Here is a 15,850-nt window from a genome sequence, read left to right on the forward strand (position 1 = left end):
TCAATCCCAGACTGTCTGTAAATGTTATCGGTAAAAAACTAAGTCCATCTATCAGAAAAATACTAAAAACGAAATTATATTTTCAAAAGTTTGCTTCAGACATTATCTCTTAATCATAAATCAAAGTACTGAAGGATGACCGCAAGTTCTTGTGCATGGTCACAAGCACTTCAACGGTCTCAGAAAAAAAAATCACATCTCTATACCTGAAAGTGAGGTTAAGGTACATAGATATATTTTTTTTCTGAGACAAGTTCGTGCGTGGATGATGAATAAATGACAGGGAATTCAACCTCACCGTAATAACTATTATATTGTAGTGATACAAATCAGTATACTCTGGTTTTTTGTTATATATTATATTAATATTTGTATATAACAGTTACATGTATATTTATTTTTCATCCATTTGTATATCATTCTATTCTTCTATTTTAATAATAGTGCCGTGCAAGTGCATGGTGGACACTCTTCTGTAATAATTCGATTTTTCTAATAGATGAGATTTGAGTAGGCATTCATATTTTTACCGCAAAACGTTCTTGAGATATTCCTCCGCATGCGTTAATACAAAGTTTCGGTATTCTTGATTTGTTATTCATATATATATTTCCCATGACAAAACATTTTCATATCATTTATCTATGTTCTTAAAAATTATTTTCATGAACATTTATTGATGAAATTGATATATAACAAGCGATAAGGAATGTTATTTTGCGTTGGTTATCAGTAAAAAACGAAAGTCACGTGGGTAGAAATGTCTGTGGCAACAATACACCGGAATGCCCTCACGGTAATCCGATGTAAAAATCTTCTTCCAAAGTTTCATAAAATTCTCTGAAGGTTTGACAATGTGTAACAGACTTTAAAGGGAAAATTCGCGATTTTTTACTCATCATCTACATATGTTCATTATTATATAAAAAAACACATTCCCAAAGTTTTAAAATTTATCTTCCCTATAATAACGGAGAAAATATTTGTAACTTTTTTGGTTGACATACGGGTTGTGACGTTTTATATAAAAAGAAGATGTGGTATGATTGCCAATGAGACAACTCTCCACAAGAGACCAAATGACACAGAAATTAACAACTATAGGTTACTGTACGGCATTCAACCATGATCAACAGGTTGGGAACAACCCCTCAATGTAATGACTATCCCTTTTATGAGGGGTACATTTCAAGTGATAAAAAATATTTTTTTGTAAAAACCACTTTTTAGTACAAATGAGCAAATATTTATATTATTTGAAGAAACTTTTCCCAAAGAACTATACATATATCTGGTATTATATGGTCAAAACATGTCCAAGAATTCTGTCATATTCCTGGACTTATATCTTCCTTATTATTAAAAATAAGTGGAACCCTCTTTTAGAAAAGTTGTTCCAAATATAATAAATTTTTCCCTTTTTAAGTAAAAAAATCGAAGTTTTCTTTTTTCTTTTTTACAACAGTAAAACGACCCCTTATCTCAGGGACAGTCCCTCATCAAGTTAAGGGACATCCCTCATTTGGGGGGTTGTTCCCAACCTGATCAAAGCCCATACCGCATAGTCAGCTACATACGGCCCCGAAATGACAAATGTAAAACAATTCAAATGAGAAAACTAACGGCCTAATTTATGTACAAAATAATGAACGAAAAGCAAATAAACCCAATTTTGAATGCTGGGTAGGAAATTAAAACCAGTTAAAGTCTTAATCGCTTGTCGAATTCCCGGTTATTAAAAGCGCACAGACGACCGTTTTTCGTAGCTTATAACCACAAAATAAGAATGAAAGAAAATGAACACACGTGCAACGTTTTACATTGATTAAATAAAAAATCCTATGTTTTCGGTTTATATTTTCGATCTAATTTTATTTATTAATAGTTGCAATTTTTCCGGAAATATTTATTGTACACAAATTATTAACTGAAAATATTTTCGTTTTTATTTACCTGACATTCATTTCAACGCAAAGTCTGTGTGAATAGCATTTTGTAAAACAATTCGTTTGAACTTTACCTGAGAGCAATTTAGCCTCAAGCGTACACTGTTACAGGTGTGAATGTTGTCATTTTGAATGAATTAACAGAAAGATAATGACATTTAATACACCAAGATTAAATATCCGATGACAATGAAAACAAATCATTGTATGAATTCATTGAAAATATATTTTTTTTAATTCCAGCTGTGTATAAAACTGAAAGAAACAATTTTCGATTAAGTTCTATGCAATAAACATAAAGATTTAAATATGGAAAATAAAAGAATAATACTTTTAATGCTATATTTCCCCCCAATTTAATATAGAGATACCATAGCACATGTGTTTAATTTAGTTGACCGGAATTCTTTAACTTCTATTTAAATCTGTCTATGTATACATAATAAAATTCAAATAGCAATCCCTTGGAGATAATTTCTCGGGGGAATTATTTTCTAATTAATAGAATGCCAAGTATCGTTTATTTCATTAAAGTATTGACATTCATTAGAAATTTAAGCTAATTAATTAGTTGTTTATTCTTTCTGAGAATTTTTTTTAACAAGTTAATTCGAGATCAAAGGAGACTTCTTTTTCTCAAATGAATTTTTTAAAAATCAGATTGGTTCTGGAGGTTTTTCTCTTATTTTCAATATACATATTTTAAATTGTGGCTATCTATAGGTCCGTAAGGCTTATTCTCATTTCGCCTTAGCTGTCAAAATCAGTATATAAAATTAATCCCATTTCACCTTAGTACAAATTTTCAGGTACAAAAGAATTAACTAAGGCGAAATGGGAACTTGTGTAAACAACATAATTAAGTTATTTTTTGTTTTGTATTGCAATTAGTTAATATTTGTTATTTTAATGTCAAAATCTGCCATGAAATACTTTTTAAAAGAAGATGTTTTTTTGGTGTCTTCCCGATTGTCCCAATTTTGAATTATTCTTTTTATAGTGATTCATCTTTTTTGAAATGTATTTATTTACTTATGTTATATATTTTGTAAATAACGTCTTTGTTGTTGTTTCTTATTAGAGATGAAAAATAGGATACGGAATACTTAATATTTTAATGACAGAATAAAATAAAGACAAATATCAGGCAATAATAACAAATATTTTATTTCCGAATCAGCACTGAATTACAAGCACAATTTTAAATTAACATACTAATAAAGAAAATGTACATGTAATAAATAATCGCATGAGAAAAACGCACTAATACATATAAAACATAACAATTATTTCCATAAACATAAATAAACAGTACTATGACAGTTCATATTATGAAAAACAAGGCACTGATGGACACATTGGAATGTTCAAAATTCATTTAGTTACCAAGTTTAAGGATGTAGGATGCTGCATCACCATACTGAATGTAGTCTGTTGTACCATTCTGTAGGTTTTCTTTGAAAGTGGTGAATCTTTCTTCTACTTCTATATACTTTCTAGCTTTTTCCCTCATCTTGCAACCTGCTGCATATTGTACTTTCTTTACCTCGTTAGCTGCTTGCTCTTTCTTGAACGTCTTGATGATTTCAAATAGTTTGGATGTGCTGTTTTGACCCTCTTTTTAGCTTGTTATGCCAGCCCTCTAAATGAGTGTTTGTCCTGGGTCCATCTGTTTGGTGGTGGTTCCAGGTTTGTTGTGGGTATCTGCCCTCTATCCATGTCGGAATTACATTGTCAGTTAATTTGGTGCAGGCATCTGTCTGTGGTGCGTTTTCCAAAGCGTGTAACAAGTAGTCTTCCAAGCGATCTAAGTGCAGTAATAGTAAGGCTGCTGCACGACGGACGAGTTTGTTGACATCTGGGACATCTTTGTATTGAGTCAGAAACCCATATTCTTGTGTCTTTTTTCCATATGGCTTTTGCGTAGTGCAACAAACAACCTATGAGTTCTGCGTTTGAAAAGACATGAGCAACTGCATTTCTGGATGCACATTCCAAGTCAAGGCTAACTGTGTCTGGCTGGAAATTCAGGTTGTGTTTGTTGGCGATGTTTTTCAGGAGATTGAAAAATCTTATATAAATATCAGCACCTCGCTGTGGTAGAAGAGAATACACCAATGGAAACATGTCTGTGCCAACAAATGCATGGATGGTGAATATGCTGTCAAACATTGGTGGTGCTGTGTAAAAAGTTCCATCACAGTATAAAGTGTCTGCAGTGCATAGTTGTTGTAAGTTCTCAGCAGTTGTGAATATAAGTAGTTTGTTGACGTCACCATCATCAGCTTGCAGAAATGGTTCTCTACTTCTGGTCTTGCATAAAATTCATAATTTTATTTATTATATTACATGTTGTTTAAATTGTTATAAAAACACAGAGGTTTAATTTGTTTATTTAACATTTTTATCTAAATTTACATTTCGCCTTAGTTCAATTCCCATCTCACCTTAGTATATTATTTTTTACCTTGTTTACCTGGAATTCACAGCTAAGGCGAAATGGGAAAACACCGTCCGTAACGTTCTATCTGTATAAACCAATGATCGACAACTATGTACATTTTTGTGAAATAAATATTTATGTTTCAAAATGTAAATAATTATTGACAACGAGTACATACTTACATTTTCCAAATTTTACCATTGAAAAATGTGTAAATAGATTTCTACTTCATTAAATCTTTAGTTGGAATTATTTAGATTTTCATAAATAATATTCATTACTCCAGAAATGTCATTCATAAACAAGTGGTAGGAAAGTTGACTACACGCATGAGTTAACATGGTAATGTCTAGTGTATCACTGAAATTCTACAGCTGTTCCAATGCGAATCAAAAATCCTTAGTGAACACATGATTGTGCTTTCATGTTTTATTCTCTGCTAGGTTAAGAATTTCTAGGACAAATTTATCCTGCTGATCAACAATGCTGGCCATGTTTACACTATTAAATCAAATGATTAAACGACCAATAGAGTGTTCAAAAACACCGATGATATATATCTTTGACAACATATTAAAACAATTGACCCCAAAATAATGAACAGTCCAAAAGTGTATAAGAAGAGTTGAATGCAAAAATATTTTCCTCAAGGCAACTGAAATGTATTACTATTAAAAATATATAAAAGGTCATCTATTCCATCATGTTAAAATTATCATATATCCTTTGTACAAGTTTTAAGTGAATTTTAGTCAAATTTTAGTCAAATTAGAATTTGTACAAGTATTTTTCGGACAAATTATAATTTGTACAATGTTAACATACAAATTATAATTTGTACATTTTTTGAACAAATAATTATAATTTGTACACAACATAAACATGTATATTTAAGAAGCATAGCAACCACTGTAATCTTTATTTTTTATCTAAAAAAACATTTTTGTCATACATACTACTATCTATTTATGGTACTCTTCTATAGGGTGAAGGTTAAATGAAAGAGATTCAAGGGTTTTACAAGAGGAATTGTGTTAGCTAGGTAAATGACAAATGTTGAATAAAATTAAAATATGTGTATGGATCCAAAGAAATGCCCCTGAAAGATCATTTGATAGACGTTGTTTTCATTATATGGTAATGCTTGTTTATTGGTTGCTCGACATCCAGATGGAACTATTCATCCATATTCATGATCAAAATAATGAGCGAGAGGAACATTTCTTGCTTTGTACTAAAACAACATCCTGAGCAAGATAGTTATATTGCTACACACGTAGAGCCCAAGGTATTAAAATGTTCTCTTAAAATGCCTGTCACCCCATTCAGATTCATTATTCTGGCTGAACAAAATACTCTTTCCTGTTGCTCTTTAAAGTAGCAATGCATTTAAAACTCTTTAGCTTGACTAGAAGTGGTTGAACCAATTACACACCCCTAATTATGATGAGCATGCCAATCACAATACCATCACCTTGGTCTCGTTGGTACTCTTTAAATTCCCCCTAACAAAAAAAGAGTTCTTCTCGCATGCCAAAAGACTAACAGGGGGATATGAGGTTTCATCATCTTCTTCTTCTTCTTCTATATACCACAATTCACCACAGCTGACTTTAAATCAAATATTAACAATGGTAGTTGTTCTTGGATTATTTTATTTTCTATTCTTACATTGTTTCTGTACCTCCTTATTTTTAGGAATAAAAAATAGAAAAAAATAAAGGAAAAAAGATTTCAAAGTGTACATTGTTGTTGTATGAAACAATGGCCTCCGAAAAAAGTAGCTGCTGGCATCATAGGTATATAACACAGATTTTCATCTAATGAGAATCATGACAAGACCGAAAAAGTCGAATTTCGTGGTCGAAGAAGGTGCTATCGTATTTAGTTTTTGAGATTTTTGGAACCTTATAGTCTATAACAGTTTTTTGGGTTTTTAGACATATCATACAAAATGGCTGCTGGAAAATAGCTTGATTGGCTGATAAATGTGGCTGCCAGCTTGAATCTGGTGGCAATACATGTTTGAATATTAACTCTGTTAACAGATTTGCAATTGATATATTGTCATGTCATGAAATTTGTAACTGTTCTTTTCTTTAGAAACGTTCAGGCTCAACAAAAATTCTTCTTTGCTTTTATCCCATCATTGTTTATTTAACATTTTTCATTCTTTCAGAAAAAAGATCAGGATACTGTAAGTACACAAACTTTCGTTTGAAATCCATAATTTACAAACTATATTCTTAATTGCTTAGAACACTGATAGTTTACATTTGTCAATATTACTGTGCTGCTATTCTCAATGTTGATCGATTATAATCATTTACTGAACATAGAAATGACCACCACTCGTTTTCCTTAGAAACAACCTGTTTTCCTCTTAATTTTCGACGAAAAAAAGTGATAATATATTTTTTATGAGAAACATTTTTAAAGCTATATGACCTACGATTAGCAACCAAGTGTTAAATTGCTTCAAATATACCCGTAGGAATTTATATCATTTATTCTAATATGGCGTGCTTCTTTCGCTTTCAATATTAAGGATCATAGTTGTTACATATCAAAGATAAATAATTGTGGCGAGGGATTTAATTCATGTTTTTGGCATTTGTTACAATATTTTCTAACTAAATTGTCAAAAATCTTGTAACGCCATCGAACGTTCAGACAGATACTTGTAAATTGTATCATTATTTTAATGTAAATTTACAATTAATGTACGTCATTAAAAAGTGAAGAATCAATATAGAAAACAAAATAAACATACCAAACTGTTGTTAATTGGTGTAACAAAATAGAAGTCACAGTACACCGAGAACGCTAATTCATTTGTATCAGAAAGACAAAACATAGCTTTCCTTCCTACATAATATTGGTATTGGTCAACAATTCCCATCTCATACATTTTTGGATCAATACAAAAATTTTGTTAAAATCTGTATTATTTCGAGAATCTTCAGGCATTTATCATTTGACGATCCGTTAGAACCAAGCCGTAATACTGGTTAAATCTTAGGGTACACACACAATGGGCTGTGATACTAAGAATTGACTCCCCACTCGAGCGTGAAATAAATTGAGGGGAAATTGGCCCTACCTCTTCGTTTAAAAAAAAATCGCAACGAGTCGATAAAACCATATACTTGGGCCCGGTTGTTCAAAAGAGTCGTTAGCCTTAACGGCGATTAAGGCTAACGAGTCGTTTAATTCCAACTAAGTCACTAGCTAACACATGCGTTTAAATGTGCTGTTCAACGACAATGTTAACTAACACTGCGTTAGGAGTCGTTATTTGTTTTATATTAAATCGTAATTCATAATGCACAGAAAATTTTCAGTTCTTGTTACCAAGATAACTCAATTGTCTGAAAACACTAAAAAAAAAAAAAACCAATTGCGAAGGGATAAAAAAAAAAGCAAATTTCACCTCTTATTGTGCAAATTTAATTAGTAAACTAGTTGGAGTTGTTGAAAGTTGGATTTAGTACTGAAATTTCAAATCAGAAGAAAAATGAAGTATGGAAACAAATTACTGAGGAGGTGAATGCTTAAGGTAACTGCCTCAGAACTGAAGCAGAAGTCAGAAACAAATAAAGGAACATTTGTCGTGGGAAAAAAGAAAAATTTACATATTCCAGAAAGGAAACAGGCAAGACAGGAGGTGAACCACCACCCGCACAACTTAGTTCTGCTGATGAAAATATAATACATGTTATGAAGAATAGTGCCTCATTCAGTGTAGTTTGTGGCATTGAAACAGATATAACTTGTAATGGTTGGTATTTTTTAAATTGAATATAACTTTTACTTCAAATTCGTTCTTTATCATGACTTTTAAAAAACATTCGTATTTCAACCTGTTATTGCAGGGAAAAGTTTACGCTAACGGTCGTCTGCTTTTAAAAAAGGGTTTCCCATAATATAGGAGTTCCTCGCTTCAAATATCTTTGATCATGACATGTTCTAAAAATATGTTTCAATCTACCCTCCTAATTATACGTATGTGTCATCAGTATTAAGAATCCATTTACACTCTTTACATTCAGATATCCTTCACTGTAAAAAAAGTTTAACTTTACGCCAAAAATGGTGGCATCCCAGCTGCCACCGTTTAAGGTGTTACGTTTCCTAGTGTAACTTAACACAAAAACTGGTTGCAGCTGGGTTGCCACCATTTATGGTGTTAACTTTCCTATTGTGACTTAACACGAAAACCGGTGGCAGCTGAGTTGCCACCATTTTGAGTGTAAACTAATCTCGAGGTTGATGAGTAAACTAACACCAAATCTACAAGTATATGTTGTTGTTGAAGCACCATTTTGAGCGCTTGTGGGTACACCAAATTCAGACTCATTTTGACACCACAAGTCGGTATAGTGCAGCAATATCTGTGTTCTTCTAATATTTAGTTCAGAACTGGCACTGATTAACACTATCTTCAATAGTCAATAAAGGCTAAAAAAATGTAAAAGCTGTGAGAAATGAAACCTTTTACGGATGATTAACTTGTTTTTTGGAAGACATTTTATCTTGCTGATTAGTCTCCTAATTAACATTTGCTTGACCATTGCCCGAATTCTATTTGGAGAAGGTATTTTGTCAGCTGATGAATATTTTCTCTCTTTTTGATTGTCAATTCTATCACTTTAAAATCCGTTAGTCTGTGTAGTACTTTGAACTTCGAAATCGTGCAGATTCTTCACTTGAACCACCTGTATATCTCTCTTCAATATTTTGACATTTATATTCCAAAGGCCAACTTTCCTTCAACAATAGTGACATTTCATTAGTCCTGTCTATGGATCACTGAAATGAAGAAAAAATTATAACTTGTATATATAATTAGATACTTAATGTAATCATGGTTTCTTATCCACAAGGGTCTTTCTTTAGGACATGTAAACTCTCCTAGAAAATTTATTATTACCATCTTGATACCATAATTTTTACATATATACCATCTTAATAATCTATTTCCAAATTTTGACATGTAGTTTGCCCTAATATTAATAGGGAGTAAAGTAACACAATATTGACAAATATTTTTCGTTGATGTAGCACCATTTTGGGCGTTTATAGATACCGTAAAAAAAAGTAAGGTTACACCAAATATAAACTCAGTTTAATACACCACAAAATGAGCATCACTACACTTATTTAGTGAACGGATGCACTGTATTTAGGGTAATATAACATCATATTGCGAGTTAACGTAAACTCAATTGACACCACAAGTTTTACTCTGTAAAACAAGTTTTGCAATGGTCAATGCCACAAGTTATTTGAAAATTTGCTTCTACATGTACTCAAAGTCCCTATGGACAAGAACCAAATGGTGCAAATATGTATTTGCATTGTTAATATTCCTTTCACGAATGCCGAACATCATAATTTATCTTTACACATTACCTCTTACACATGGTCACAAATACAATAAAAATTCTGTTTTTGGGGGTTTGCATATTTATCAGTTAATGGACTTACCATTTTCAACACACTTCAGCCCTCAGTTTCAGCATTTATTTGTCGAATTCCAAGTCGTCTATCGATCACAGCGCAAATATGGCTACGGAACAAACCAATTTAAAATACTGGGTTGGGTTGGATTGGTAGAACTAATAGCAATCTTACCATGTTTTGGAAAATAATAATTATTAAAATCTCGACAATATATATAATATCTTTGAAAAAAATAATTCAAATCAAGTGTACGACACAACATGACTCGAACATAAATTTGTTCAAACTAAACTAGCCCTTTCCCAATCCAGAATCAAATGGTCGCGTCCTTCAGTGAAAATACACGATTTGGTAAATCATTACTCTGTTTTAATTTTACCAAAAACGTTCACGATATAAAATCATAGATAATCGTATACAGTTGGAAATTTAGTGACAAAATATTACCTCTCCTGTAAACACTGAAAACTAGGTCTTCTCACTGTTTTAGAAAGGATGCAATCAATTATGAATTCACGGGAAAACGTTCTGGTAAATAGTAAAAATAGAAATAAGTTGAAATAAAAACGAAACTTCGATTTAATGTTATCATTTCACTCCTTAAATAGCAAACGACGCAAACTACAGCAGGCTATAGAAACTTGATGTAAAATTGGTTTAAAATGTTGCTATTCGAATATATTCCTGGAGTACCAACTGCAATTTATTTTTCTACTGGCTGCATACCTCTCTGGAACATACTGGAATTATACGTATATATATTCAGCTAGATCAGAGAAAATCAGGGAAAAAAAATCCAAAAGAATCGGTTGATATGCAGCAAAGATTAACACTTTTGAAATTACGTTACTAGGCAAATTCAAACGGACCTTATCCCGATGTAAAATTGAATGTGAATAGATCGAGAAGACCGCAAATACATGTACAATAAATCGAGACGACCTTTTCTTAAAATTGTATTAAAAATAGTAGAGACATACCTACTTATAAGAATAGTTATCTTTAATTTTTTAACCTGCACAAACAGAATTTTGAATTATTATATCCACAAAAAGACATTATTTCTATATTACATGTACATGTGACAAGAGCTGACCGGTGTAGTCGAAAACTTGGATGTAAATAATAAGTATATTTTGGGAAATTGTAACATGCTAAGGACTTTGTGGAACACTCCGAAAATTGGTGACCCGAAAGATCTTTAGATTCAGTATGTACATTCTTTTTTCAATTTTTTTTTATCAATATGCAGCAAAGATTATGTTTTTTTTTAGATTTCAGTTTCACAAGCTTCTAATGCAATTATCTCCATAAATACTGAACATAAACCATCGTGTATTTGCATGTATATTTCTAATAACACAGTTTAACAAATAATTTCTTTAAAATGTACAATTATTATTTAGAAATAACTTTTGATCAGTATCGTCACCGGCATTGTTTTATTATTGACTTTCTCGACTCTATGATAATAAGAGTGAATTTTCTTTTTTTTACGTTCACTAGAATTCCCACTGTTTAAGCCGCGCCGATTTTCTAGATTTGATTATATGACGTGGACCTTATCGGAATCTTACACGGAAAGCTAGAATAAGTTGTGCCTTTGTAAAGTAACATTTTTAAAATGGTATGTTGGTGTGAAATTACACGACAAAGTAACACTTTTGATTGGCATGCTAGTATGAAATTACACGTGAGTGAAACATAAGACATGCTATGGTGTAAAGCTATGAGACACTCCAATTTTCTGGAATATTTGTTTAAACATGGTGTAAACAATTCTGAATGTATACATCTTATAACGCGAAATTTTCAATTGACATTTATTCGTTTTACATTCGGTACGTACCCGTTTTGTCCGTTATCCTTCCGTTCATGTCCGTTTCACATCAGTTTATCATCCGTCTTATCCGTTATACGTTCGTTATACGTCCGATAGTAGTCCGTTGGTGAATTGGTCTACCAGACCATCAACGGATTTATAACGGACAAGTAACGGATACAAAACGGAAACGAAACGGACGAGTACCGTTAAAAACGGACAACTACCGGACGTTAAACGGACACTTTATCCGTTGGACGTCCGTTTGAAAATTTTCCACCGGATAGAACGGACGTCGACGGATAAAACGGAAGCTGAACGGACATGAAACGGATATGGACGGACGTCTAACGGATATGAACGGACTTCTAACGGACATGAACGGATTGAAAAAAAGTTATCCGTTTGGCGTCCGTTCACGCTATCCAGTAAGTTATGACCGAGGCTTTACACACCGATTTTCTGGAATAGTTGTCCTAAATATGGTGTTACATTTGATGTAACATTTCATGCTTTTTTTACAGTGTTATAACGGTATATATCTATAATTATTCTCTTTTTTTTAACTGAAAAAGCCTACTTTTTTGTCTTCGTGTTGTTTTGCACTTGCTGCTTATTTTCTGTTCCTTGTAACATCGAAAAAAACAACTTAAACGGAGATACGAATTAAGAATTAAAAAAAAAATGGTTTGAAGCGATGACACTATACTTTTCAATATAAAAAAAATCACTCAATATTTAACTTGATGTACAGATAAGAACTTATAAGTGCAGGAATATGACAGTTATTTTCGATTCGTTTGATGTGTTTGAGCTTTTGATTTTGCCTTTTGATAAGGGACTTTCCGTTTTGAATTTTCCTTGTAGTTCGTTTTTTTGTTGGTTATTTTACTGTTTTGCTTATGCAATAGATGAAAGGCTATAGCCTGGTTTTTTTATTTCTTGTAAATGATGAATTTTGAATTCCTCTTTTCACATCTACTTCATAAAGTATAAAACTCAACCAGCACTATTTTGAAAGGGGTCTGTATATCATGGCCTCATAAAACTATCAAAATAAAGAAAATAAAAACAAAGAAACAAACAGAAGAAATACAAACAAAAACCAATAATATTAACATAACACAAAGTCATTATTGGTATTCTTATGCATGCTGCATTAAAAATTTGGAAAAAAATAAGCAAAAAATGTAACCAAGTGCTTTATGAAACAATTTCCTCTTACCAATTTAATAGATTTTTTGGTAAAGGTATCTCTTAAATGATATTAATATAATATGCTTTTATTTAAAACAAAAATATGTTTCCGATACCACCACCATGATATTTATCATCATGTCACATTCAGGTTATTGTCAGTATGTTTGATTTGTTTTTACTGAAAATCTTAAGAAGGATTTACATTTCTTTACTTAACAAATTAGAAGCATGTCCTGTCACAAATAGAAGCCAGTCCCAATGGACAGTTACCCCAAAGCCCACAACAGAAGAATCTAGATATAAGAAGATGTGGTATGAGTGCCAATGACACAACTCCCCATCCAAGTCAAAATTTATAAAAGTAAACCATTATAGGTCAAAGTACGGTCTTCAACGCGGAGCCTTGGCTCACACCGAAAAGCAAGCTATAAAGGGCTCCACAAATTACTAGTGTAAAACCATTCAAACGGGAAAACCAACGGTCTAATCTATATACAAAACGAGAAACGAGAAACACTTATGAACCAGATCAACAAACGACAACTACTGAACATCGGATTCCTGACTTAGGACATGTGCAAACAATTGCAGCGGGTTTAAACGTTTTAATGGTACCAAACATTCACCCTTATCTGAAACAATAGTGTAACATCACAACATAGAAAGACACACTATAAAATATCAACTGAAATGGCTTAACTCAATCAAAAGACATATTAACAATCTGTCTGGATGAGAGCTCTTGACAGTCACCACTCAAACCTGCAATCATAAAACAATCAGCAGACCTACTCAGTAGCTGATAATGCCGAAGGGACTAACAGAAATGTTGCATGCCCAGGTCCGAGTAGTTTGCATCTTCCCAGTCTTAGACTAAACGATCTTCAAGTTCATGCAGGTGATGTTTCTACACATTTACAACTAGAAATTCCTCACTTCATGACGGCAGCCATGATCTATACATTCTCAACAATTAAAAAAACTCCATTTGTGTTCAGTGTAAAAATTTAGAGAAAAAAGTATGCGCCAATTCAGGGTTGAAAAAATCTAAGAATAACATTTTCATTTTTAAAATATTAAAGTCACGTGTGATAAAGTTAGCACATGCTTTCTTGAAAATGATTGTAAATAGAAATGATTGATTGCCTAGGAGAGTGAATTTATAAACTTAATCTGCGTTTAGGCTCTTTATAGAAAAGTATAAGTATTCCCTAAAAAACTTTCAAACACATATCTTGAAATAGTTTATAAAAAGTGATCTCTCAAAAGATAAATGATGCATACTTCTGGTTACTCAAATTTCCCATAAAATGAGCACACAAAAAATTAAAAAGCAGGATATAACTGTCCCATAAGAATACCAGTGTTGAGACACACTCTAGTAAAAAAAAGGACTGTCAATATGTATATGTTAATAGACTCTTGTATTGGTAATTTTCAATTTTCTCTTTTTCTTACAGCGTACAGCCAACACCAACAGGAAGAAAACAGCAGAAGACGTGCATTCGTTATAATGTGCAGTTCTGGAAAAAGAACTGGAGAAGAATATCTTACAATTAGATCTCCAAAAAAAATTGCTATGTAAATATGACAATTTCGATTCGGATGCAGTAGAATTACTGTTAGTTTTGGGGCAGTGATTGTAATAACATAAATTAATAGATAAGTGAACATGAGGACTCTATTTACTTAATGTTTGACTTGTTTTAATTGCCTTTTCCTATATGCTATTTTAATTACCAAATTCATTTTTTTTAAATGCTACAGATATTAAATTGATTTATGTTCAATTATTTCATATTGTATTTAATTCAATTAATTTGAAATTGATGATTAACTTACAAATGAAGACTGTAAGCAATTTTGATTTTGCGTTGTTTTTTTGTCAATAATGTAGTCTATAATAAAAAAGTGTAACATTTTGATGACTGATGTTAAGAGATAATAATTCCAATGTTGTTTGTTAAGTTTTATTTTATTGGTCAACAAAATGACTATAAGGTAAGGATTTTTCTCATTGTTGAAGGCCGTATAGTGACCTGTAATTGCTCATATCTACGTCATTTGAACCCTAGAAGACAGTTGTCTCATTAGCAAGCATACCACGTCTCCTTTTTTAACGGAGAGGGACGTGACAAGTAATTGACCAGGTGAACTAAATTGTGGAATAATCGATTTCTTAAAATATTTGTTACAATAACCTCGGCACATATTCAATTGCTCTTAGTGGCACATGTCACGAACCACTTCAATGGTTGTCTTATGTCATATTTTTTATTTTCTCTGCTATTTGGAGAATTTGAATAAGACGAAAATAAACTATAAACTACCAGGTTACACAAGATTGTGGTTGAAGGAAGAACAAGATGCATGTAAAGTTAACGTTTTTTTTCTCTCTCCTTGACGACATTTAAGTTTTATATGTGTGCTGGCTGTTGCTAACGACGTCAACAATGTATAAGTTTGGGATTAGTATAAATATGAAAAAGGATAACAGAGAAATAGTTCTGGTTGTAATAGACTATTATACACAAAGACACTTCTCAGGTCACATATACTTCTAATATTTAAATTATTCACATTCCAAATAAAGGAATGACCTTTTAATTTTTTTTTTGGGGGGGGGGGTGGTTATTTTCCAAAACATATTATGATAAAAATGTGTGCTTCGATTTGATGCTAAGTTCTTAAAACAATGTGTGCTACGAACTACAAAAAATATATAAACTGATGGTTGTGTGGTTAAAATAATCCAAACCAACGCAAGGTTGAATGGTTGTTTCCTAATATAATTTTTTATGTACTTTTGGAGAGAAAAAAAAATGTCACAATAAGAACCTAACCAAGGTAGTGTAAAATGGGGTTAAAATCATGTGACACCTATAAGACATGACAATTCTTCAAACAAATCTACATTGGACCAACACGCAGTATACAAGCATCTAATATTCACTCACTTCAGAATGCAATATG

General features: G+C 32.0%; 1 protein-coding gene and 2 long non-coding RNA genes across 3 annotated transcripts in view; 2 read left to right on the plus strand and 1 right to left on the minus strand.

The window, feature by feature from the left end:
- The window catches only part of LOC127733213 (uncharacterized), a 288,514-nt gene that overhangs the window by 149,222 nt on the left and 123,442 nt on the right, over positions 1-15,850 (minus strand). The window lies entirely within an intron of this gene.
- The window catches only part of LOC127733122 (sodium- and chloride-dependent neutral and basic amino acid transporter B(0+)-like), a 115,652-nt gene that overhangs the window by 984 nt on the left and 98,818 nt on the right, over positions 1-15,850 (plus strand). Inside the window, exon 2 of the mRNA XM_052242430.1 lies at positions 6,569-6,586. Coding sequence (XP_052098390.1) covers positions 6,569-6,586 — 18 coding nt within the window. The remainder of the gene's footprint in view (positions 1-6,568; positions 6,587-15,850) is intronic.
- On the plus strand, positions 6,602-14,799 carry LOC127733224 (uncharacterized). The gene is made up of 2 exons (XR_007996925.1): positions 6,602-8,170; positions 14,338-14,799. It is a non-coding gene; the product is annotated as an uncharacterized LOC127733224 (long non-coding RNA).

This window comes from Mytilus californianus, unplaced genomic scaffold (genome assembly GCF_021869535.1).
Source record: "Mytilus californianus isolate M0D057914Y unplaced genomic scaffold, xbMytCali1.0.p SCAF_3, whole genome shotgun sequence".
Taxonomy (NCBI): domain Eukaryota; kingdom Metazoa; phylum Mollusca; class Bivalvia; order Mytilida; family Mytilidae; genus Mytilus; species Mytilus californianus.